Source organism: Eleutherodactylus coqui, chromosome 2, assembly GCF_035609145.1.
Source record: "Eleutherodactylus coqui strain aEleCoq1 chromosome 2, aEleCoq1.hap1, whole genome shotgun sequence".
Lineage (NCBI taxonomy): Eukaryota > Metazoa > Chordata > Amphibia > Anura > Eleutherodactylidae > Eleutherodactylus > Eleutherodactylus coqui.
In genome coordinates this window covers 30,944,934-30,969,669 of record NC_089838.1, presented here as the reverse complement: position 1 = coordinate 30,969,669, position 24,736 = coordinate 30,944,934, and the positions used below count along the sequence as shown (strand labels likewise).

The following is a 24,736-nucleotide window of genomic DNA, read 5'->3' as shown; positions in this document are numbered from 1 at the left end:
ACAGTAATAGCGCCCCTTAGTGTCCCTCTCCGTAATAATGTCCCCACTTAGTAGTGTCTCCACAGGTTCCCACTCAGTAATAATGCCCTTCTATGTCCCACTCAGTATTAAAGCTCCCGCATGTCCCCTCAGTAACAATACCCCTGCAAACCCCACCCAATAATATCCCCTTTAATGTAGTAAAATAAAAAATAGAGCGTATATTCACCTCTTTCATGCCCCACTCCACTCTGCTCATTTCCAGGTACTACGATCACGTGCTTGCTGTGACAAATTCCCAGCCTCAGTGTCCATATGTCCAATCAGTGTCCAGTGATTTGGCCGCAACAATCACATGCTAGATGGCACATTTGGGCAGTACATGATTTAGGGGCTGACTGGAGTGGCAGAGTAAGTGAAAGGGGTGAATATAGGTTGTTTTTAATTTTACTCCACTTCGGGTTGCCCCTGCAGGACATGTCTTCTGTCCTTGGGGTCTGCCCTGCTGTCCTCAAAATCCAGCACTGTCTCGCCAAATCCAGGATGGTTGGAAAACATGCCACAAGAGACTAGTAGTAATAAAAGCCACTGGACCTCTTAGGCCTCATGTCCACTAGCTAAATGGAATTGCGGATTCCGCAGCGGATTTTGCCCATAGGGAATCATTGGCCATCCGCGGTCCATTAAATTGATTTTTGCACATGCGGATGGCATTTTAAAAGAATTCTGCGCGGATTATATTTTTCAAGTGGACATGAGGCCTTAGGCCAGTGGTTCATTGTTAAAGAGCTTGTCTCAGGAATAGAATAGCCCTGTCCATATGTACAATTAGGTCATATAGAGGGTAAAGATAGCTATATACCAGGACCAACTTGGTCTATCCATACATAAGATGGACCGCCATTCATTTGTATGGGGGCTGCCATGTAATGCTGTAATTTCTCCTACAGTGTCTTCATGAGACAACTCTTTGAATGTTCATGGGTTTGTGATTGCAAAGAATACTTAGTTACAATTATTGAGTCCTATCACACTAACATTCTTATTTTCTTCCAATAGTTGCTCAGGTTTGGCTGAAGTGGATTCACCTGCCGTTCCTGAAAGGCCAACATCTAGTTTTGGTAAGAAACTCTTATTTACTATAAGAGCAACAATCCACAGTGTAAAGGCCATTTATGATTATTGCTCAAAATTTGTTCAAACGACCGCAAATGAGCAATAATCGTTAAATGTAAACGCTTGCATTGTTCACTTTTCGTCTGAATGATGATTTTAAGGTGAGCTTAAAATCCATCATTCATCCGCAGAGACAAAGTATCTCTCAACAGAGCGCATGTTGTGTTCTCCACAGGAGACGGAAGATTACATTATATTTTGCCAGCAGCCCCTAAAAGAACAATGCAGCTGTGTGCAGAACCCAGCCCACAGGCTCAGCTCTGCAAACAGCTTCTGGAGGCCCTTTTACATGCAAATTAAGCTGATAAAGTGTTAATGGACACTAATGTCCATTAACACTTTAACAATTTATGCAAAATAATCGCTAAAACTTTCAATCTTTCAGTCGTTTGTGTATAAAGTGTATCTGTACTTTTAAAAGACTCTTAAGATGCCATAGGGACAGGCGCTGAAATCTCCACTGATTAATAGAACAATACAGCAGAAGTGCCCATCTAAGCTCTTTCTCTGCTTGCTAGCTGAAGACAGGGTAAATATAAAGTCTTTGAGCATGTCTTCAGCTGGTGAGCTGAGGTGACACTTGAATGGGGGCTTCTGATGCTTGCCTGCAGCAATTTATAGAGGTCTCAGCACCCAGACCCCCACCAATCAAAGCTTTTGACATATCCCTATGGCATGTCCAAAGATTTTGGGAAAGTACAGATACACTTAGTAGAAATTTTGCAAGTAAATGCATTGTTAGTAAATAAGCCCTGTGAAATTACGAGGTTCGGATGGGTTGCTATGGCACCTGGAGGCCTTGTCAGTCATCCATGGAGGCCTATTAGGCTCTGCCAGAAGCAGGGTCTAATAGACTTGTAGAACACATGGTAATAATGAAGTGTTGCTGTATATTCTATCAGCGATCAAAGTTTAAGTCCCATAATAGGAGAAAAGTAAAGTGTAAAAAGAAGTTTAAGAAAAATGTAAACAAATATTTTAAAAAAGCTTAAACCCCTCCCCTTTCACCTCTTAAAACTTAAAAAAATACCATGAAATTGGTATCATCGATTTTGTAGTAGCCAAGTAAAGTTAGTACATTATTTAACTCACCAGGGCTAAAAAATGTGGCCAAAATTGCTTATTTTGTGTATCCCTTTTCACAAAAAAACCTGAATGAAAAGCAATCAAATAGTCGTATGAACCAAACAATAGTACCATTAAAAAGTGCAACCACAAAAATCGCCCTCAGGGTGGATTCAGACGACCGTATATCAGCTCAGTTTTCACGCCGAGCCGATATACGGTGTCCTCATCTGCAGGGGGGGGGGGATGGAAGAGACAGGAGCAGGAACTGAGCTCCCGCCCCCTCTCTGCCTCCTCTCCGCCCTCTGCACTATTTGCAATGAAAGGAGGCGGGACAGGGGCATGCTAAGTTCCGAGAATTAGTCTGCCCTTGCCCCGCCTCTCCCCTTTGCATATAGTGCAGAGGGGCGGAGAGGAGGCAGAGAGGGGGCGGGAGCTCAGTTCCTGCTCCCGGCTCTTTCAGGCTCCCCCCTGCTTCAGGCTCCCCCCTGCAGAGAGAGATGACGTATATCGGCTGGGTGTGAAAACTCAGCCAATATACGTTCGTCTGAATCCAGCCTCACACAGCTTTATCGACAGAAAAATAAAAATGTTACGGCTCTTTGAATGCGGTAATCCAAAATATAAATAATATGCGTTTAAAAAGAAAAGTGTTTCTAGTCTGTAAAAGCAGTAAAACATAAAAAAAAACTGTAAGCTTGTTATCACTATAATCGTACTGACCGAAAGAGTTAAATTATTGTGTTATTTATACGGAGCAGTAAACATCGTAAGAAAAAAAATCCTAGGAAACCATGCCAGAATTGCTGTTTTTTTTGTTAATTTTGCCTCTAAATTAATGGAATAAATAGTGATTTAAATATCTGTTCCAAAAAATTGTATAAATCAAAAGCACAGAGCCTCCTGCCAAAAACAAGCCCTCATACAGCTCTGTTTTTGGAAAAATAAAAATGTTATGACTCTTGGAATACAACATCGCAAAAACTAATTTTTTATGTGTCTTAATTATTCAAAAATAGAAAAACGTAAAAACTATATAAACTTGGTATTACTATAAACATGATGATCCAGAGAATAATGATGAACTCAAAACCTAAAAAAAAGCAATGGCAGCATTTCCCCTCACCCCCCCCCCCCCCCACCCCAAAAGCAAAAAAAAAAAAAAGAAATATTACAGAATACATTATATGTACCCACAAATTATTCTATTAAAAAAAATACATCTTGTCCCGCAAAGTAAAACACTTACATGACCATAAAAAAGCCATGGCTCTTAGAATATGACAATGAAAAAAAAGTGTAAAATTGATTGGTCATTAGGGCCTAAAATGAGCCAGTTGTTAAGGGGTTAAAGGGGATGTCCAGCCTGCAATTCTTGTTTGATTTAGAAATTAAACCACTCAGTAAATTACCGTTATTCCACATTCAGCCTCAGCCAGGGGAAGACAGTATGTCGCTGGATAGTCAGAGCACCCTCCTGTCTATATCTCAGCGCGTTGAGGAGGAGGAGCATGAGGAGGATGAGGAGGAGGGGGAAGAGACAGCTTGGCCCACTGCTGAGGGTACACATGCTGCTTGCCTGTCATCCTTTCAGCGTGTATGGCCTGAGGAGGAGGAGGAGGAGGAGGATCCTGAAAGTGATCTTCCTAGTGAGGACAGCCATGTGTTGCGTACAGGTACCCTGGCACACATGGCTGACTTCATGTTAGGATGCCTTTCTCGTGACCCTCGCGTTACACGCATTCTGGCCAGAAAAGGAGGGGGGGTTAATCAGCTGATCGCTCTGGACTCTGCATTCTGAAAGGTGTTGTACAATTAGGCACATAACCCCTTTAAGACCCCATTTACACTGATAGATGATCACTCCAAAATCGCTCAATCGACATTTTAAATGACAGTTTTGAGCGACCATCTTTGCATAGTCTATAGTAGCTAAGTAGCTGCTAAAGAGCCATGCAGGCGGAACGGGACACCGCCGCTATCGCTCGGCGAACAATACAGCTGTTTTGCATAAGCAAACAGCTTCATTGTTTTCTGTGCTTACAGCTCATGTTCCTCTGTGAACTACCAGCAGGACACGAGCTGTAAGAATCTTATCACCGCTGCCGACTGTGATAACAGCCTGCACCGCTGATAACAATTTATCGCTCTAGAATTGAGCAAGGAACAAATTGTGCACAAAAACTGTACGATGTCTGTGCATTTAGATGCAACAGTTATCGCTCAAAAGGCGGCTTTGAGCGAATTTCGAGCGAGAATCGTTGTGCCTAAATGGGCCATAACTCAGAATTCCCTATCCAGGTATATGAAAATGGATTTTCTAAACTGGACAACCCTTCGAAAGCAACGGAAGTCAGTATGTGATGCATTAATAATGTGTTTGTAGCAGCAGTTTACAAAACTCTTCCATAATTAATACGTGTCTAATTTCTTCTTCTATTTGATTATATTTGGAATCAGAGGCGTAACTTGAAGCTCCTGGGCCCCAATGCAAAACCTGCAACAGGGCCCCCAACTATAATGCTTTATTCATAGTACTGGCCTCCCTATATGGAGAAGAGAGGCCTTATGGGCCCCCTAAGGCTCCTGGGCCCAGGTGCAACCACATCCCCTGCCCCTTCTATAGTTACGCCCTTGTTTGGAATTATAAACTGCCTGTAATTATACACTGACGTGTAATTACGAAGTCGTCCATAAGGACACACTAGGTAGAGGCTGTAGACATTGTATGGTACCCACTTACTGAAATCTGCTTCTTAGTATTTGCAGAAACCATCAACCCATACTGTGAAAGCCTCTTCAACCGCCTGCCTCAACTACAAGACTCAAAGGTAAGAATCTGGAGGCATCATGGCAGCAATGTTGCACTCTCCAGACAACCATTTAGGGGCGCTATGAAATTATTTGCCCTCCTAACTTTTGTTGGCCCCTCTAAAAGTGCACCAGTTTCCATTCAGCATCACATTTCGCAGTAAGCCTGTAGATTTTGCTCCAGAATTTACTGTATGACTGGTCCCTTAGGCCGGCTGCACACAGCCGTGACGGGCTCCACCGCGGGATTCCGCGGCGGAACCCATAACGGCGCCCCCCAGAGACCCCATACTTACCTGCGGATCCGGCGTCCTGGGTCCCGCATGACGCTTCGGCGTGACACGCCGGCCACGTCACATGACGCGCCCACAGCATCACATGACGCGTGCCTTAGGGTGATTGCATGACTACAGATGGAAGCCTCATTATTGCGGAAGTATTCCTTTAACCCCTTAGGCCGGCTGCACACGGCCGTGACGGGCTCCGCCTCGGAATTCCGCCGCGGAGCCCATCACGGCGCCCCCCAGAGACACCCAAACTTACCTGCGGATCCGGCGTCCTCGCTCCCGCATGACACGTCATGTGACACACCGGCCACGTCACATGACACGCCCACCGCGTCATATGACGCAGCGGCGGTAGGCGGAGAGGCAATTTTACACTATCTTTCGCTGTGCTACAGCGGAAGATAGCGTGAACGGACGATTTCCATTGACTGCAATGGAAGCCGTCCGTGCGTACACCCGCGGCAAATAGAGCATGCCGCGGGGTGAGGACGGGAGATTTCACGGTGCGGAATGCCGCAGTGGAATTCCGCACTGTGAGCCCTGAGCTATTGGGTTCAATAGAACCTAATAGCAGCGGGCAATGCAGCAGATTTTCGCCGTGAATTACGCGGCGGAAATCCGTCCGTGTGTAGCCGGCCTTAGTGATCAAGCTTTTTTTTTTTTTGTTTTTCTATTTTCGTTTTTTTCCTCCCCCTTTTAAAAAAAATCGTAACTCCCTTATCATTCGCCGTTTCTGTCTGGGGCTTCTTTTTCTGCGGGATGAGTTGTATTTTTCAACGGTACTATATAATGTACTGAAAAACTTTTAAAAATTGTGGAGTACAATGAAAAAACCCCAGAAATTCTGCCATCTTTTGGTGCATCTTGTTTCTACGGCGCACAAACTACAACAAAAATGGGTCAGTACCATGACTACGATACCAAACTTAAATTGTTTTTTTTTTTTTGCTGTACTACTTTTATTTTTTTTTCAGTACATTACAATTTTTTAATTGTTTTCTGCCGCCATCTTCTGCGCGCAATAACTTTTTCATTTTTCCATCAGCATAAGTTGTGCGAGGGCTCAGTTTTTGTGGGATGTCCTGTAGTTTGCGTTGGTACCATTTTGGAAAACCATAAGACATTTTGATTGCTTTTCATTGCATTTTTCCTTGGAGACAGGGTGACCAAAAAAGCAGAGGGGTAAATAATGTATTACTTTGATAGATCGGACTCTTACGGACGCAATGATACCAAATAGGTATTTTTGTTTAATGATTTAGATTCTTTTATTATGAATATGGCAAATGGGAGTGTCTTACACTTGCCTACTAGGCACTGTCCGGGTCCCTCCCACTGGCGTCCGGCGCTTCTGCAGGCTTCCATGTAGTCCTCAACGTTGGCCGGGTCCCTCCAGCTGGCCTCTGGCGCTCCTGCAGGCTTCCGTGTAGGCCTCAACGCCCTATAATAATGTCATTCAATAAATGGCTGTGATTGGTTTATCGAGCGTCGGCTCTGAATAGCTGAGGCAGTGCTCGTGAACAAATCTCTTGCTGGAAGCAGGGTATTCAAGCCCTGTCTCCAGCAAGAGATGTTCTTTCAGCGCCGAGGACTACCCGGAAGCCTGCTGGAGACCAGTGGGAGGGTCCCAGACAGCGCCTGCTAGCTGAAGATTGCTTTTTTTTTTTCATTTAGTGTAGCTAGGGCTTATATTTCACCCCCCTCCCCAGACAGGGCTAATTATTGGGGTAGGTCTTATTTTTGGGGAAACACAGCAGTTTTGCTAAGGCCAGCCTCACATACAACTTGTTGCCAACACACTCTTCAACGTCCTTCTTGATGTCATCCATGATTCAACAGCGCAATCCCGTGTTCTCTTTTGCTAGAAGCAGGCAGACACAATATCCTCTGCACAGTACTCTCTGCCTTCTGCAAACAGCCCTCTCTCATCCAGGGTTTCCCTCTGCAGATCGTTGCACCCTTTCATCAGCAACACCTCAGCTCACTTACATAATACCTTTACTCTCTCCTGTAATGCAGCAGGAAATTGTCTTGACATCATCTCACTAGTATGACGTCATCTAACTAGTATGACATCATCTCACTACTATGTTCCTAGGGAACATACTCAGCTCAGTTTGGAGTGCCCATCTAACTAGTATGACATCATCTCACTACTATGTTCCTAGGGAACATACTCAGCTCAGTTTGGAGTGCCCATCTTGGTACTCCATTGTGAAGCCCAGTATACCCTTCAGGAGAGTCCCTTACACCCCAGTGGTCGGACCGCCACAGATCAGACTTTTATTACCTATCTTATGGTTAGGTAATAAAACACAATTTCGGGAACACCGGGTTAAAGGGCTATCTTGACAATACAATGTTAGAATTTATCATTTGCTTATGCCATAACATTTACTATTTGAAGCCCTACAAAAATAACCAGGTCTTTTCTGTAGCTTCTCCACAAATGGCCACTTTCAACCAGTAGACTGTAACAGAACTTCTTGAAATGAATGCGGTCGCTTTCTAGTATCTGCACAATGCCAAGAAGGCTCTTAGAACTTCATTCTAATAAGCAGCAGATATGTTATCTGAAATGTTTATAATTACCGTTAACCCTTTAGCTCTTAAGTTTTGCCTTTATTTTAATTATACAGGATTCCAAGAATGGCAAAATCCGGACATGTTCTACAATGCCAATGTTTACGCCCGGAGAGGACAGAAGCCATGCCAGGTATGCCTGACTGAAGTTACAATATTGGCCCACAACCAACATTGAAAGGGCACAAGACGAAATGTATTCTGGTGCTTGCTGATGTATTTTAAACCCTGAACCAGTCATAAGCATAATGGCTTGTTAGACAGCATGTGATAGGAATGAAGGAACAAGACGGCTGCAACATTAGCCCTCGCACACTCTCTGGACGGTTTCACACCAGTGTAAGGGTATTTGTGGCACATTTTTGCGGAACGGCCAAAAAAACACGCACCAATAGAGATGAGCGAGTATACTCGCTAAGGGAAATTACTCAAGCGAGTAGTGCCTTAGCCGAGTATCTCCCCGCTCGTCTCTAAAGATTCGGGGGCCGGCGTGGGTGACAGGTGAGTTGCGGCGGGGAGAGAGGGAGAGAGAGATCTCCCCTCCGTTCCTCCCCGCCCCCCCCCCCCCCGAATCTTTAGAGACGAGCGGGGAGATACTCAGCTAAGGCATTACTCGCTCGACTAATGTGCCTTAGCGAGTATACTCGCTCATCTCTACGCACCAATGCTCTCGGCCATTCAAATGGCCAATAGTTTCATGAGTTCAAAATGTTCACAATAAGGGCTCTCTTACACGAGCGTAGCAATTTTCGGTCCGCTGTGTCACGGCCACAGCACAACCTAAAATCGCACGAATGGGCACACAAATGTGTTGTTTGTGCACCTGTTCAGATGGCCCGGGTCCAACGCGTATACGCCAAGCCCAGATTGCCGTTGGGTGGGGGGAGACAGTTTAACCCTGCTAAACTGCCTCCCTCTTTCCAGCCCCTCTCCAGCTCTCGGCGAGTTAAGGGGGCAGGATGGGGCGGGAGCTAGTCTGCTAAGCTCACACCCCATGTCCGCCCCTTGTCGGCTGCCAGCAATGGGAGGGGATGGGGGTACAGGGGGGGAGCTTAGCACACTAGCTCCCGCCCCATCCCACCCCCTCCCATTTCAAACAGCTGGAGAGAAGGAGGGAAGGGGGTGGGAGTTTAGCAGACACACTGCATTGTAGTCTATGGGAGCCGCCGAACTCAACTATCTTTCCTGGCCAATATACGCTGCCCATCTGATACATAGATTTACAATGCATCAGTTCAGATGAGCACATTCCCGTAAACATGCCCGGCTGGCCAAGATAGCACATGTAAACACATTTCGGCCAAGCGCTTTTACGCCACAGGAATATGCCCATCTGAACTGGGCACCGTATATCGGCCGGGCGTGAAAGTGCGGCCGATATACACTTGCGTGAATAAAGCCTCACTGTGCAAATGCGCAAGAAAATAGAGCATGCTGCGTGATGTTTTGCGCGATCAAATTACGTACGCCATATACATCCTTATGAACAAACCCATTGAAATCAATGGGCTCTTTTTTTCTGCGTATTGCGTGTGCAGATTTTTTGCGCAAAAACATACTCCTGTGTATCCGGCCTTACTCTGAAAGCAAATGAAGCAGCTGAAAAAGGAAGTCTACAGATGATGATTATAGAAGATTATAGAAGATTACAGACCCACCATCTATGCCAACTTTCTGCAAGAATGGAAGAAAAGAATTGTTGGTTCCCAAAACATCTGTTTTTTTAATAGCACAGATGGGCCTCAACAGAACATGACCAGTTCAAATGCCATTGCTGTCTGAGGGCTCTTTTACACGCGCATATGCATTTTTACGTTTACCCGCCGGCGATGTTAGAACATGTGAACGGGCGCACAAATCTAACGTCAGACTGCACGGCGCAAATATGCCGAGCCCACAATGCCATTGGGTGGGGGGAGACAGTTTAGTTTGCTGAGCTGTCTCACCCTTCCCTTCCCCTCGCTGGCTCTCGGTAAGGGGTGGAGGCGGGATGGGGCAGGAGCTAGTGTGCTAAACTCCTGCCCCCCTCTCCGCCCCTTGTCGGCAGCCAGCAATGAGAGGGGCGGAGCTTGGCAACCAACTTCACCCCGTCATGCCCTCCAATTGCAAACAGCCAGCAAGCGGCGGAGAGGAGGAGAGAAGACGGAGGGAGTTTAGCAGTCACATTGCTAAACTCCCTCCCACCTCCCTTCTCAGACAGCTGTCATTGGCTCCCATAGGAGTCTATGGCAGTGGCCGTATTCCAGACGGGAAAGATAGTTCCAGGACTATCTTTTCTGCCCGGCGTGAAAGCACCCGGCACTATTTTGGCTGGCCAGGCACTTTTACGCCACGGAAATACGCCCTTGTGATCTGATGCATTGGAATCTAACGCATTAGATGGTAGCATATATTGGCAGCCCTAAGAGCAATAGAAAGACAAGACTCCAGTGAGCAAAAGAGCTCAAAAATTGCATCACTGGGCAGCAGAAAAGCATGACCTTGGTCAGATGATTCCAGATTTCTGTAGCACCATGCTGAACGTCGTGCAAGCAGTATGAATCAATGACCCTGTCAGGTGTCAACACTTCCAGTTGGTGGAGATGGAATAATGGTTGTGAGGAGTGATTTTCTTGGTACACCTTGGGTCCGCTGATATCTGTTGATGGACGCCATGATGAATTGCTATAGTTCTGACAGCCAAAGGAAGTCCAGCGCTCTACTAGATGGGCGTCTGTTATAAAGTGGCCATCCATTGTATGTTTCCATTTATTTCTATATAAAGGATGGGAATGTGGTGACAAATTCTAGAATAAGTCATTTTTCCTCCAACAGGCATCTAGAGAGCATTGTATACTGTATGAGGACAATAGATGTGGTTACATGAGAGTAATGTAATGTGTATGTCCATTTCAATTGAGCAATCAGAAAGATACATTGTTAAAAAGTTAAATAATGAGGCCCAACCCTAAAGAAGACCACTTTAATGATAGTGACTTTGCAGACTCCCAGGTCCTTGTCTAACACCTGATGTCCGAGGGAAGATGGAATACAAATTGTAATGATTCCAGAGAGTTGTGTGAGAATCGGCTATATATTATTGTGTTGTTACAGGAATATTGGCGAAGCAGCTAAGGAGAAGAAGAGTGATGAGGAAGAAGGAAAAACTCAGCGAATCACGCAAATTCTTCACAATGAGCAAGAAGGTTACTCCACGGTGGACTCTCCTCCAGATAACAAGAGGTTTAGCCTCCCCTCCGACTTGTACAAAGATGAAATACTAGATGACTTGACCATATCACCATATGCCAGCTTTACGTCCATCCATGACAAGTCACGGCCAGTACTCACTGGATGGTTGGATAAGCTATCCCCACAAGGGTAAGTTGGATGCCAATTTCTCACAATGCGTTCTCTATCAGATCTTTTGATCTTTGTTGGCTCCATGGTGTTTTGAAATGCCCTTCTTTGAGGTTTGTGGCAGTAGAGATATATCCTGTGTTCTCTTTACACCTTATATGGACCAAGTAGCTGAATAATGATAGAGCCTTTATTTAGAAGCATGGGTAGGTGGGTTATATGGTGATGTTTGTGACCTGCTGGTAACATACGGTAGTATTTTAGGCTGAAGGAAATGATGTCCATCCAGTTCAGTCTGTTTCCACCCCCCATTGTTGATCCAGAAGAAGGCAAAAAAAAGCCAATGAGGCAATGGTAGCTTGGCTCTTGCTGCATAGACGAGGTGAAATGCTACCACACACCACCAGATCTACTTACAAGATTATGATTCGCCTTATGTTCCACACATTTCATCTCATCAGTAGGTCACAGTTCTTTACATATGACAAAATCGGATGTTAGTGTGTGAGAAATTTCACATATCATTTCACCATGCTCTATCATGACATGTTTTATTTAACTTTGCAAAAATCAATAGTGCAGGTAATAAAATACATTTTATAATGTATCTTATCAGAGAGAAATGCTTCTTTCTTCACTTATTAGGCTCCTTTCCTAATCCTCCTCCCCTCCTAAACTGTTCTCTCACTCTGAAAAACTGTTAGAATCCTTCTTTTTCGAGAAAATGAACTAATGGCTCACTGATGGATCAGATTACATGCTGCCCATAGACGTCTATGGACAGTAGAGAGGAGACATTGAGTGAGAGGGAAGCTGAGATACATAGAGACACTACTGCAGCTAATAGTGTTTTACTGTCTCACAGCTATTGAAATCACATCTACACTGCTCAGTACTTCTCTATAATGTCCAACATACTGCTTCTGCTTCTCTTTAATGAGAGATAGGGGAGCAGTGACAGCACAGAGCGCCTGAAATCTGCTCCTTCTGTGATCAGATGACCATTTTAAAACCTAAAAATGGATTGTTCAGATGACAGAACCCTATTATTGACTATCTGTATTGTTGACCACACTGTAGGGGCCGCAGACGTTCTGACTGGTGGGTACACTGGATGTCGGACCCCACTGCTCACACATTTATTTCTTATTCTATTTATATAGCTACAAGTAGTTTTATTTTTATTGCTCTTCACCAAATAGCTAAGTAGGAGAATACCTACCTTATATCACAGGCAGAAAAGAGTTTGGGGTTCGGAAACTGAACCATATTCGGGCTAATCTTGTACTGTCAGTATGTGTCCAAAGTTTAAAAAATTTATCTGTATATATGATAGCATTGTTGTATCTGTGGCCTCACTGGACTGATATTTTTTCAGAAACTACGTCTTTCAGAGAAGATTTGTAAAATTTGATGGCAAGAATCTAATGTATTTCAGTAATGACAAGGTAAGTACACAACTGATACTCCATGTCTTTTTAGGGTGATCTTTTTTCATGAATGGTCATTTTACTCATGAATATTATCGTTATGATAGTCCGTCAGGGTTTGATCAGTAGGGGTTTGACCTTTGGAAACCCTTCCGGAGAACCCAGTTGGGGTTTACCTGCAGGATTTGTAGAGATCCTAATAGTCTTCGTGCCCTACTGCATAAAGACCCGCGGGCGGAGGCTCCTGCTGTAGTCAGATGAGCCGGAGAGGGGACATGTCTGATCTCCTGGCACACATAAAGATTTCTTTATATATTCTCTGTTTTAGTTGCAATATGGCCCAAAATAGGATTAAAGCAGAGAAGAGGATTAAGGGAGAAATTACTGGGATATTTTATGTGTTTATTGTTTCCTTAGGGCGGACACCCACTGGCGTTTTTTTCTCCACTGCGCTGCGAGAGTAAGTGAAAACTCTCGCAGCGCAGTGCGAGACAAAAAACAGGATCACGCCAGGATATCGCAAGTCTTTTCAATGGGGCCAGCGGCAGCAGCGCTACCCCCATTGAAAAGATATGGAGAATACCGCGGACTTCTGTCACAGCTGTGACAGCTGTGGCAGAAGTGCAGCATGCTATCCCATTGCTTTCAATGGGATCGGCGCTGCTGCCGGTCCCATTGAAAGCAGTGGTTTGTAGCAAACCCTGCAGTATGATATAAGCCCTTCCCTGAAAAGCATCAATAAGTGGTAAAAAAGTAATTTAAAAAATTACTCACCTCTCCGCCGCCCCAACACTGCTGTCCAGCACTTTCAGCAGACGGGGATTTAAAAATCCCCGCCTCCTGAAAGGGCTGTGCTGATTGGCTGAGCGCTCAGCCAATAGCAGCTAGTGCTTAGCTATTGGCTGAGTGCTCAGCCAATTACAGATAGGGCTTAATGCTATTCATGAATGAATAGCTATCTTAGCTATTCATGAATGAATAGCTAAGCACTATCTGTAATTGGCTGAGCACTCAGCCAATAGCTAAGGGCTTATATTTCAAACCCTTCCCCGAAAATCATACTGCAGGGTTTGCTACAAACCACTGCTTTCAATGGAACCGGCAGCAGCGCCGATCCCATTGAAAGCAATAGGATAGCATGCTCTGTGACAGCTGTGGCAGAAGTCCGCGGTATTCTCCATATCTTTTCAATGGGGCTAGCGCTGCTGCCGCTGGCCCCATTGATAAGACTGACGATATCCCAGTCTTATTTCGGCGTCTTTCTTGCGCTGCGAGGCGGGAGTTTTCACGTGCTCTCGCAGCGCAAGAAAGGAAATATCACCAGTGGGTGTCAGCCCTAAAGGGACATTGTCCACTACTTTTTGCCCTATAAGCTAAGCTTATGGGCTAAAAGTAGGTGACCCCGAATTCAAAAATAAAGTCACTCATATTTTAATGTGGGAAAAAAAGTGTTTACTGTGAAAGAAAAACCCTACAGAAATACTATAATATATGGCTCAAAGGGCTGCATACTTTCGGTCTTCTTGACACTGATTTGCTCAGGAGGTAATGTCTTGCGTCCATTGGAGTAACTGGGTCCTGGGTGGAGAGGGGAATGAAAGGGAGGAGGGAGGAAAGGGAGGAAATGCTCTGTATCAGCCGTTGAATTTCACAATATGACAGACACTATTAGGCTGGGTTCGCACGGGGTGGATTCCCGACGGAAATCCCGCGGTTTGGCCGCAGCAAAAAAACGGCAGATTTCCGCTGGGAGAACCGCTGCTTTAAAGCCCACGGCGGTTTTGAAGCGGCCCAGCGGCTCGCTCTTCCGCTGCGGCCGGCGCTCCCATAGAGGAGAGTGCTGCCGCAGTGGGAAAAAAAAAAAGACCTGCTGCGGTCGGCAAATCCACGCCACTGCAGTGGCTTCTGCCGGCTTAGCCACAGCGGATTTGCCGTCCCGTGTGGACGAGATTTCTCAGAAATCTCGTCCACATGGCTGGCTAATCCTGGGATTAGCGGCCGCATGCGGATTTGCCGCAGCAAAATTCCGCATGGAATTCCCGCGGCAAATCCGCCCCGTGTGAACCCAGGCTTACATTTTAAAAACTCGTACGACGAACGAAAAGACAAGGACTCTAAATAATTGATCTACATAGTACAAGACAGACTTGGGGGGGTTGTTCATTTGGAAGTTTCCATACTGTATGTTAAATCGTCTTCGGACGCACAAAAATGTAGTAAAAAATATTTGAATTTTAAAAAAAAGTACTCTGATACTTTCCTCCCTCGTCGTTCCCCCGGTGTCAGTGGTGTCAGTGCTGGAATCTACCGCTCAATGCACTAAGTAGTCCGCCCATTCTAATTTTATTATGAGTGGGCTTCTTAGCCACTGCTCAAAGCACAAAGCGGCCGGCGGATCATAGTGCTAACACCCGGGAAACGATGGGGAAGGTAAGTATAAAATCTACATCCTCAGACTCAGCAGGTCATCTGCTTCTAGCCCATAAGCTTTGCTTATAGGGCCAACAGTAGGTGACAGAATCCCTTTGAGCTTCCAGGGTTATTTTTCATCTTTAATTTACCTTCTTACTTTAAATTTTCATAACCAAATTCCTCTCTATTCATTTCTGCTGCCAAACCAAAGGAGCTGGACATAACCTCAGGTAATCTTTACAGGGTGCTCAATGATACTAGTCAACTAAGTCTCAGTAACCGTTCATTGTTAACGAATACCTTTATAGAGTAACTACAACTAACTATTGTAACTGCGTAGCTGATGAGGGCGCTCCAGTTGTGCCTGCACTGTTCTCTCTAGTGCTGGCACAGCCGCTCCATACAGTATATCGGTGTATTAAAAAATGTCTACTGTATATTTTATTTATTTTCAAAGCTGCTTGGTCCTTCCCAAGGTTTCTTCCTCACTGCTGGTGTTATTTCTGTCTTGCCTCAATGGCTCTGTCCCTCAGCACTGTGTAAGGAGAAGTCGTTCTGTGCTGCAGATGGCTTCTCCCTTTCACAGCACCGCTTTTGCACCAGACTCCATGTACTGTCAGGGTCTCAGTGCATTGGGTTGTGACATACTGTACTGTACACTCGATGCACGGAGACCCTAACAGCGCATGAAGTCCAATGGGGAATGGGCACTGTGAAGAGAGAAGCTGTCCGCATCACAAAGCAGTTTCTACTTACACAGAACCTCAGGACAGAGCAGTGTAAGCAGGAGACTAATAAAACCAGCACTGCGGGAGGCACAGAGCGACCAAATGGGTTTGAAAATGTTAAAGTAATTACTTTAATTTACGTGATACTCAAGGGGTATCATAGCCTTATCAATCAGGTGTGTCTAATTATATATACACACAATGCAATGGCGAAGAGTGCAATGAAAACACTTAAGTGATCTTTCCAAACTCTTCTGTTTTATTGTTACAAGGCAAGAGGTTTTATATTTTGGCATCACCCACAGTCAACAAGTCCACAGCATGTGTGATACTTCTATCTTGATAAAACATTACAAAGATTAATTATGACAATACTGCATGCTCAGTGTCTGAAATCCTGTTAGTAAAATGTACCTTTAATGCGTGTTTTACTCACGTATTTCTTGCTATGCACGCGGCACAAATATTATACACATGACACTACTGCATAAAATATAATTCAATACTTTCACATTATAATTCACAAATAAATAAAATATAAAGCAGACTTGTATTAATAGACTGCTCTATGGAACAGCTGTTCCTGCACTACAGAAAGCAGTGCAGGCACAGCTTGAGCGCCCTTTTCAGCGATGCAGTTACAGTGGCTATCTGAATATGGATTCACCTAGGTGCATAGAGGAATAGGAGTTTCGTATGAAAAATGTACAGAATAGATTGATAAAACCTATTGCCAAAGTGCTTAGACTCGCCTATTCTATACATTTTAAAAAAGTGCAGCTTCTCTTTAACCCCTTAAGGACATGGCCTATTTTGGGCTTAAAGGGGTTGTCCCGAGGCAGCAAGTGGGTCTATACACTTCTGCATGGCCATAATAATGCACTTTGTAATGTACATTGTGCATTAATTATGAGCCATACAGAAGTTATAAAAAGTTTTATACTTACCTGCTCCGTTGCTGGCGTCCTCGTCTCCATGGTGCCGACTAATTTTCGCCCTCCGATGGCCAAATTAGCCGCGCTTGCGCAGTCCGGGTCTTCTTCTTTTCTGAATGGGGCTCCGTGTAGCTCCGCCCCGTCACGTGCCGATTCCAGCCAATCAGGAGGCTGGAATCGGCAATGGACCGCACAGAAGCCCTGCGGTCCATGAAGACAGAGGATCCCGGCGGCCATCTTCAGCAGGTGAGTATGAAGACGCCGGACCGCCGGGATTCAGGTAAGCGCTGTGCGGGTGGTTTTTTTAACCCCTGCATCGGGGTTGTCTCGCGCCGAAGGGGGGGGGGGGTTTAAAAAAAAAAAAACCCGTTTCGGCGCGGGACAACCCCTTTAAGGACGCAACGATTTTTGGCGGATTTTCATCTCAATTTTTCAAAAGCCATAATGTTTTTATTTTTTCGTCGACGCAGCCGTATAAGGGCTTGTTTTTTGCGTGGCGAACTGTAGTTTTTGATGGTGCATTTTTGGGTACATAGACTATATTGTAAAAGTTTTATTATTTTTTATATGATAGCAGGGAGAGAAAACGCATCAATTCTGCCATAGATTTTTTTTTTACAGCGTTAATCATGCAGCATAAATAACACAATATATTTTTTCTGCGGGTCAGTGCGATTACAACGATACCAAAATTCTTACATTTTTTTAGGTTTTTCCACGCTTTTGCAATAAAAACCCTTTTTTTGTAAATCTTTTTTTTTCTCTATCGCTGCATTCAAAGTCCTGTAACTTTTTTATTTTTCTATGTACGGAGCTCTCTAAGGGTTATTTTTGGCGAGACGAGCTGTAGTTTTTATTGGCACCATTTTGGGGAATATACGGCTTTTTGATCACTTTTATTGCATTTTTTGGGGGAGGCAAACTGCTAAAAATTAGCATTTTGCCTCTGTTTTTTAGCGTTTTTTTTTTTACACTTTTTGCCGTACAAAATAAAAAGCATGTTCAACTTTTTGTACATGTCGTTTCGGACGCGTCAATACCCAATATGTGCCATTTTAATTTTTTTTCTACCTTTTTTGATGCTAATATTAGAAAACGCACAAAGAAAGGTGTTTTTTTTACATTTTTTATTTTCTTTTTTTACACCACTTGTGTCCCTTTGAGGGACTTACAACACTGTACTGTTGATCGCTTATACAGCGATCATAGGCATTGGCACTACAGGACGCCAGTGTCTGGCATCCTGTTGCCATGGCGACAGGCCGGGCTCTCTGCGATTATATCGCACTCCCTCTGTGAACCCCTCCCGTGCAGCGAACTACTTAGATCGCGGCAGGGAAGGGGTTAACAGCGGGGGGGGGGGGCGCATCTCTGATGCCTCCCCGCTGTTGCAGCTGGAGGCCGGTTATCACTGACATGATCTCTCGCTATCCCGATGACGTAAGGGTGCGTCATTTTGCGGGAAGTACCAGCCTGCCATGATGTACCCTTACATCATGGAGCGGGAAGGGGTTAAAGATATGTCCACATGTAGCTGAATAGGGCCCAATACTGACCCTTGTGGAACCCCACTAGTAACAGTGACCCAATATGAGTATGGACTGTTAATAACCGCCCTCTGTTTTCTATCGCTGAGAATTCTCATTTGATATACCAACCTTTTATGCAGCACAGTATCTTTTTTTTTTTATAAATATCAAGATATACTGTATCATCATGATAGGCTATCAATAGTTACTTTGCGGGGGTTCGACGCTCAGGATTTCCACTGATTGAGGAGGCCGTACGCAGTGCTCGAGTGGGACTGAACTGCAATACCAGGCACAGCCACTATACAATCTACCAGGCTGTGCCTGGTATGGACTAAACTGCAAGCACGCTCACACAAGCTGATCAACAGTGATCCTCAGAGACTGACTTCACCAATCAGCTATTGATGACCTATCCTGATGATAGGTCATTAATATAACCCCAATTCCAAAACATTGGGATACTGTGTAAAATGTAAATAAATGCTAAGAAAAAAGAATGCATTGATTTGTAATTCTCATATAAACATATATTATGCATAATAGAACATAGAACACATCAGAACCTGAAAGTGAAACGTTTTTCCATTTTATTTACCAAAAATTAACTCATGTAGAAATTGATGGCAGCCACACATCTCAAAAAAGTTGGGGTGGGGTTAACAAAAGGCTGAAAAAGTGAGTGGAACAAATTAAAAACAGCTGGAGGGTCAATTTTCTACTAAGTCACATGACTGTGTATAAAAAGATCATGTTAGAGAGTCTCACAGAAGCAAAGACTTTGTGTATCCCACCATTTACAGTATATAATATCATCAAAAGATTCAGATAATGATGTGCACAAAGGATAAGGCTGACGGTCAATATCAGATGCTCAAGATCTACGAGCCCTCAGTCATCACTGCTTTAAAAACAGGTATGATTCTGTAATACAAATCACTGCAAGTGCTCAGGATCAGGAATACTTCCAGTAATCATTATCTGTGAACACAGTTCACTGTGCAATCCACAAATGCAAGTGTAGGGTGGATTCAGACGACCATATATCGGCTCGGTTTTCACGCCGAGCCGATATACAGTGTTTTTGTCTGCAGGGGGGGGGGGGGAGGATGGAAGAGCCAGGAGCCTGAACTAAGCTACTGCCCCCTCTCTGCCTCCTCTCCACCCCCTCTCCGCCCCTCTGCCCTATTTGCAATGAAAGGAGGTGGGACGGAGCTAAGTGGGGAGAATTAGCCCGCCCATGCCCCGCCTCTCCCCATTGCAAATAGTGCAGAGGGGCGGAGGGGAGGCAGAGAGGGGGCGGGAGCTCAGAACACTGCTCCTGGCTCTTCCAGGCTCCCCCCCCTGCAGAGAGGGCGTAAAAACCCAGCCGATATACGTTCGTCTGAATCCAGCCTAAAGCTGTATCATGCAGATGAGAAGCCATATAGCAACACAGTCCAGAAACACCAGCGTCTTAACTGGGCCAAGACTCATTTAAAATGGACTGAGGCAAAATGCAAAACTATTCCATGGTCAGATGAATCAAAACTTGAAATCTTTTTTGGAAGCCACGGATGCCGTGTCCTGCAGACTCAAGAGGAAAGGGACCATCCAGCTTGTTATCAGCGCACAGTTCAAAAGCCTGCATCTCTGATGGTATGGGGTTGCATTAGTGCCTATGGCATGGGCAGCTTACACATCTTGAAAGGAATTATCAATGCTGAGAAGCATATAGGGGTTTTAGAACTACATATTCATGGAAAAGCCTTGCATATTTCAGCAAGACAATGCTAAACCCCATACTGCATCCATCAGAGCAGCATAGAAGAATAGTCCGGGTTATGAACCGGCTGCCTGCAGTCCAGACCTTTCACCAGTAGAAAACATTTGGCGCATTATGAAACAAAAAATCTGTCAAAGAAAACCCAGGAGGGTTGAGCATCTAGAATCCTACATCAAACAGGAATGGGACAACATCCCTCTCCCAAAACTCTGGGATTTGTATTCCCTTTCCAGACATTTATAGGCTGTTGTAAAGAGAAGCAGTGATGCTGCACAATAGTAGACATGCCATGGCCTAACTTTTGTGAGATGTGTGGCTGCCATCCATTTCTAAATGAGTTCTTTTTTTAAATGAAATGTAAACATGTCTCCCTTCCACCTTCTGATATGTGTTCTATGTTGTACTGTGAATAAAATATGGTTAGTTGAGATTTCCAAATCATTGCATTCTTTTTTTCTTCACTCTACACAGCATCTCAACTTTTTTGGAATTGGGGTTGTAGTTTAGTGCTGGAAAATCCTTTTACCCTTTCCAATCCAATTTGTATTCTGGTTTTCCTAGGGACTTACTCTTTTTCTGTTGTTATACAATGGCGCTATATGCTGGCTAAAGCCAGTACTGCATGAGGTGACACGTTGGATAGGCTCCGACAGCAGAGAGGCTGGCAATATACAGTAAGAGAACCCCGACGGACGTCTTCCAACATTGGAGCTGTACAGCCTTAAATCATAATGTCTTCAGAGGTCAGACAGTGGATTGGAGAGGGTTAAGATCAAAAGTTGCACCCCAATATAGTACTTTGAAAGGAAGATTACAATTATGACCTTGGAGAGACTGGAAAACTACCAGTTTTAGAGTAGAGTGTTTTATAGGTTTAACTTTGCTTACTGGTTTTATCTCTACCAACTTCCATTTACAACAATTATTGTAGTATCTTAAAGTTGCTAAAAGTTTTATGCTGCTGTCAAATAACAAAGGCCAAATATGATACAAAGTCACATTTGTACAGCCAGACAATAGTACACACTACATCTATTATAGGAGCATTCCGAATTAATGTGTTGCACCCTTTCTCTGACCAGGACATATATTCTAAAGGTGTCATCCCCCTGACCTCTATTGAAATGGCTCGTTCAACCAAGGAGAACAAGTTTGAAGTAGTAACAAAACACCGGATTTTCGTTTTCCGTGCTGACAATGAAGGTTTGTATAGATCGATCCATATGCAATTAGAATTGTAATGATTAAAAGACTCTGTATTATAAAGCCAACAACAGAAACAAAATGATTGGAACACTCCAAAGGAAGGCTCTTCCCTCTTGTCACTCTCCACAATTTGCAATAGTAAATCTACTAAGAAAGCAAACCACCTACCACTATGAGGGCCATCACGATAGAGGCCTTCACACTGATCTGCTCTTCATACTTCCCTGATCAAATTGCAATGACCTGCAGTCTCCACTAGGAGATTCTTTGGGAGTTAAAGAAATCTGAATGCCATGAGCTCTGCCCACACACATATGGCTCATTTTGAGTTTTGCTACAGGTTCAAGGATGTACGTACCATAGAGGTAGACCATGCGCCTATTATGTGGTCTAAGTAGAGATGTTTGGTTCAACCATCTTTTCTGCTGGGTGGCTGGGACCAGTACAGGACTCCCCTCAAAAACAAGGGACTTGGGAAATGTCTAAATGGTCATGGAAAGGGAGTAGAAGGGAAAACCAAAATCAGACCCTACTGTCCTATGTGCCATTTTTATCTTTGCTGTGAGGCCTCTCCTCTTTTACGTACAGTGGATATAAAACGTCTACACACACCTGTTAAAATGCCAAGTTTTTGTCATGTTAAAAAATCCAACAAAGATGAATCATTTCAGAATTATTCCCACCTTCAATGTGACCCACTATCTGTACCAAAAAGTTTTTCCAAGGCATTACATATACCAAGCAGCACAGTGAAGATGGTCATCAAGAAGTGGATTAAATTTGGCGCAACAGTGACTTTACCAAAAAGTGATGGTCCTTTAAAAATTCATGAAAAACCAGAAGAAAATTGGTCCGGGAGGTTGCTAAGAGGCCTACAGCAACATTAAAGAAGCTGTAGGAATTTCTGGCAAGTGCTAGTTGTTTAGTACATGTGGCAACCATCTCCTGTATTCTTCATATGTCTGGGCTGGAGGGTAGGGTGGCAAGACGGCAGCCTTTTCTAACAATAGAAAACATCCAAGCCCGGCTGTGTTTTGCCAAAACTTGCATCAAGTCTGCCAAAAGTATGTGGGAGAACGTGTTATAGTCTGATGAGACCAAGGTTGGACTTTTTGGTCATAATTCTAAAAGGTATGTTTGGCGCAAAGTCAACACTACACATCAGTAATAGAACACCATACCCGCAGCATTAGGCATTTGGGCTTTTTTTTCTGCTGCTGGAACTTAAACTTTCATCAAGGTGCAGGAAATTATGAACCGTTCCAAATATCAGACCATTTTGGCACAAAACCTTCAGTCTTTGCGTAAAAGCTGAAGAGGAATTTCATATTTCAGCATAACAACGACCCAATGCATACCTCCAAATCAATAAAAGAATGGCTTCACCAGAAGATGATCAAAGTTTTGGAATGGCCCAGCCAGAGCCCAGACCTGAATCCCATTAAAGACCTATGGACTGACCTGAAGAGGGCGCTACACATGAGATGCCCCTGCAATCTGACAGCTTTTAAGCACTTTTGCAGGGAAGAGTGGGCAAAGATTGCCAAGTCAAGATGTGCCATGCTCATAGACACCTACCCAAAAAGACGGAATGCTGTCATAAAGTCAAAGGGTACATCAACAAAGTATTAGTTTTAGGGTGTGTATATTTATGCAACCATGTTATTTTTAGTTTTTAAAAAGGTTTTAAAAATTGTTTAGATAACGGGTCACGTTGAAGGTGGAAATAATTCTGAAATGATTCATCTTTGTTGGATTTTGTAACCTGACAAAACCTGCATTTTCACAGGGCATGTAGACTTTTTATATCCACTGTACGTGACTCTATGGGTTCCTATCAGTTATGTATGTATGAAGTTTTCCTTCAAGATTTGCAAGTGGTTACAGTATTTTCTAATGAGTGCCAGTGTGTCAATTTTAAATAGATTCACTAATTTAATGCCCTATAGATTTATAGAAAGTAACAAAAAAATTGTCATCAATGAAATCTTGGATCTCACAAGGTGTATGTGGTCAATCACATTAGTATTCTATCGACTAAACCTGGTCCAGACAATCATCTGATGTGTTTAGGGGTTTATTGCTGTTCCCTAATGGCAAATGTCAATGGAGATCAGGTCGGATGGTTGGATTTCATCTGCCTGATCCCTTTGTTCTTGAGGAGAAGCTGCTGCCAGAGGTGTGTGGAAGCAGCTTTCTCCCTCCCTTCATTCTGAACTGGGCCTAACAGAGTAGCAATAAAGAAGAAAAGCTGTCTCCTGAAAAACACTTCTTTTATTGCAAAAAGATTATAAATGTTAGGTACCGTGTAATACCATGTGTATGTAGAGTGTAGGTCGGGAGGGGTATCATCTCTCCTTATGAAGAGCATCTAGAAGGTGTGTGGAAACACCTAGGAGGTGAGTGAGTAGACTTATAAGGCCATGCATGCTCCTCTGGGAAATATATGCAAATAAGGAAGGAACCATACCTCTGCAGCGCCACCTATTGGATGGTGGCATTCCTTCAAATCAATGTCCAACCCTTTAAACAAGTCTTTAAAACAATAATTGGGAATTGAAAACCAAGCCAGAAATCCATACACAGACAGCTGTTTATGGGAAACCAAGCCATAATTCATACACAGACACCTGTTTCAGGGTGTTTGACCCTCATCAGTGTGCAGTAGGTTTCTGGCTTGGCCTAGTGGGATGCCTTTGACGTCGGTCAGGAGGGGTAACATGTCCCCTTAGGGAGAGCACCTAGAAGGTGTGTGGAGACACCTAGGAGGTGAGTGAGGAGACTTATAAGGCCAAGCATGCTCCTCTGGGAAATATTTCAATTCCCAATCATTGTTTTAAAGACTTGTTTAAAGGGTCTGACATTGATCTGAAGGAATGCTGCAAAATACTGGTCTGTTTGCAGCACCCTTTGGGGTGCTTTCACACAGGAAGACTTTCCGCAGCGAATATGCAGCAACTCCTCATGTGGTGTAAATGGTGTGGATTTTGGTGAGGATTTGCTACGGATTTGAACCTTTTTTTTAACCACGTGGATGAGATTTTGTACATGGCTTTTACTGTAAATGCTGCAAATTTTCTACAGCAAATTCTGCAGCATCTACGTCCCATGTGAAGGCACCCTAAGGACATGTTCATAGGGCAGATTTTTGCTCAACTCCACAGCAAATCCATATCCCATTACAATCTATGGAAATCCGCGTGCGTGAAAAAAGTGACACATCACTTGATGTGGATTCTCCACCAGAAACTCCACATGCGGATTTGCACATTGAATATAGCTAAATCTGCGTGCAGATCCAGGGCCAAATATTTGTATAGCTGCGGCAGAAATAAGCAGCTTGGCTGTGGATTACTGCCGTGGCTTATTCCGTGCTTAGAAATTTGCATCGGATTCTGTCATATGAACGTACCCTTCACATGGGATGTAAATGCTGCATAATTTCCGCAGCATTAGCAGTGCGAGCTGTGTAGACTATGTAGATGTAGAAG

At 44.0% G+C, this 24,736-nt stretch overlaps 1 protein-coding gene across 3 annotated transcripts in view; it reads left to right on the top strand.

The window, feature by feature from the left end:
* ARAP3 (ArfGAP with RhoGAP domain, ankyrin repeat and PH domain 3) overlaps nucleotides 1-24,736 on the top strand; it is a 167,823-nt gene that overhangs the window by 74,910 nt on the left and 68,177 nt on the right. For all 3 annotated transcript variants that reach the window (XM_066590558.1, XM_066590556.1, XM_066590557.1), the window contains exons 3-8: nucleotides 1,039-1,100; nucleotides 4,981-5,051; nucleotides 7,958-8,034; nucleotides 10,995-11,261; nucleotides 12,619-12,688; nucleotides 21,122-21,242. In XM_066590558.1, the coding sequence (XP_066446655.1) occupies nucleotides 1,039-1,100; nucleotides 4,981-5,051; nucleotides 7,958-8,034; nucleotides 10,995-11,261; nucleotides 12,619-12,688; nucleotides 21,122-21,242 (668 nt within the window). The remainder of the gene's footprint in view (nucleotides 1-1,038; nucleotides 1,101-4,980; nucleotides 5,052-7,957; nucleotides 8,035-10,994; nucleotides 11,262-12,618; nucleotides 12,689-21,121; nucleotides 21,243-24,736) is intronic.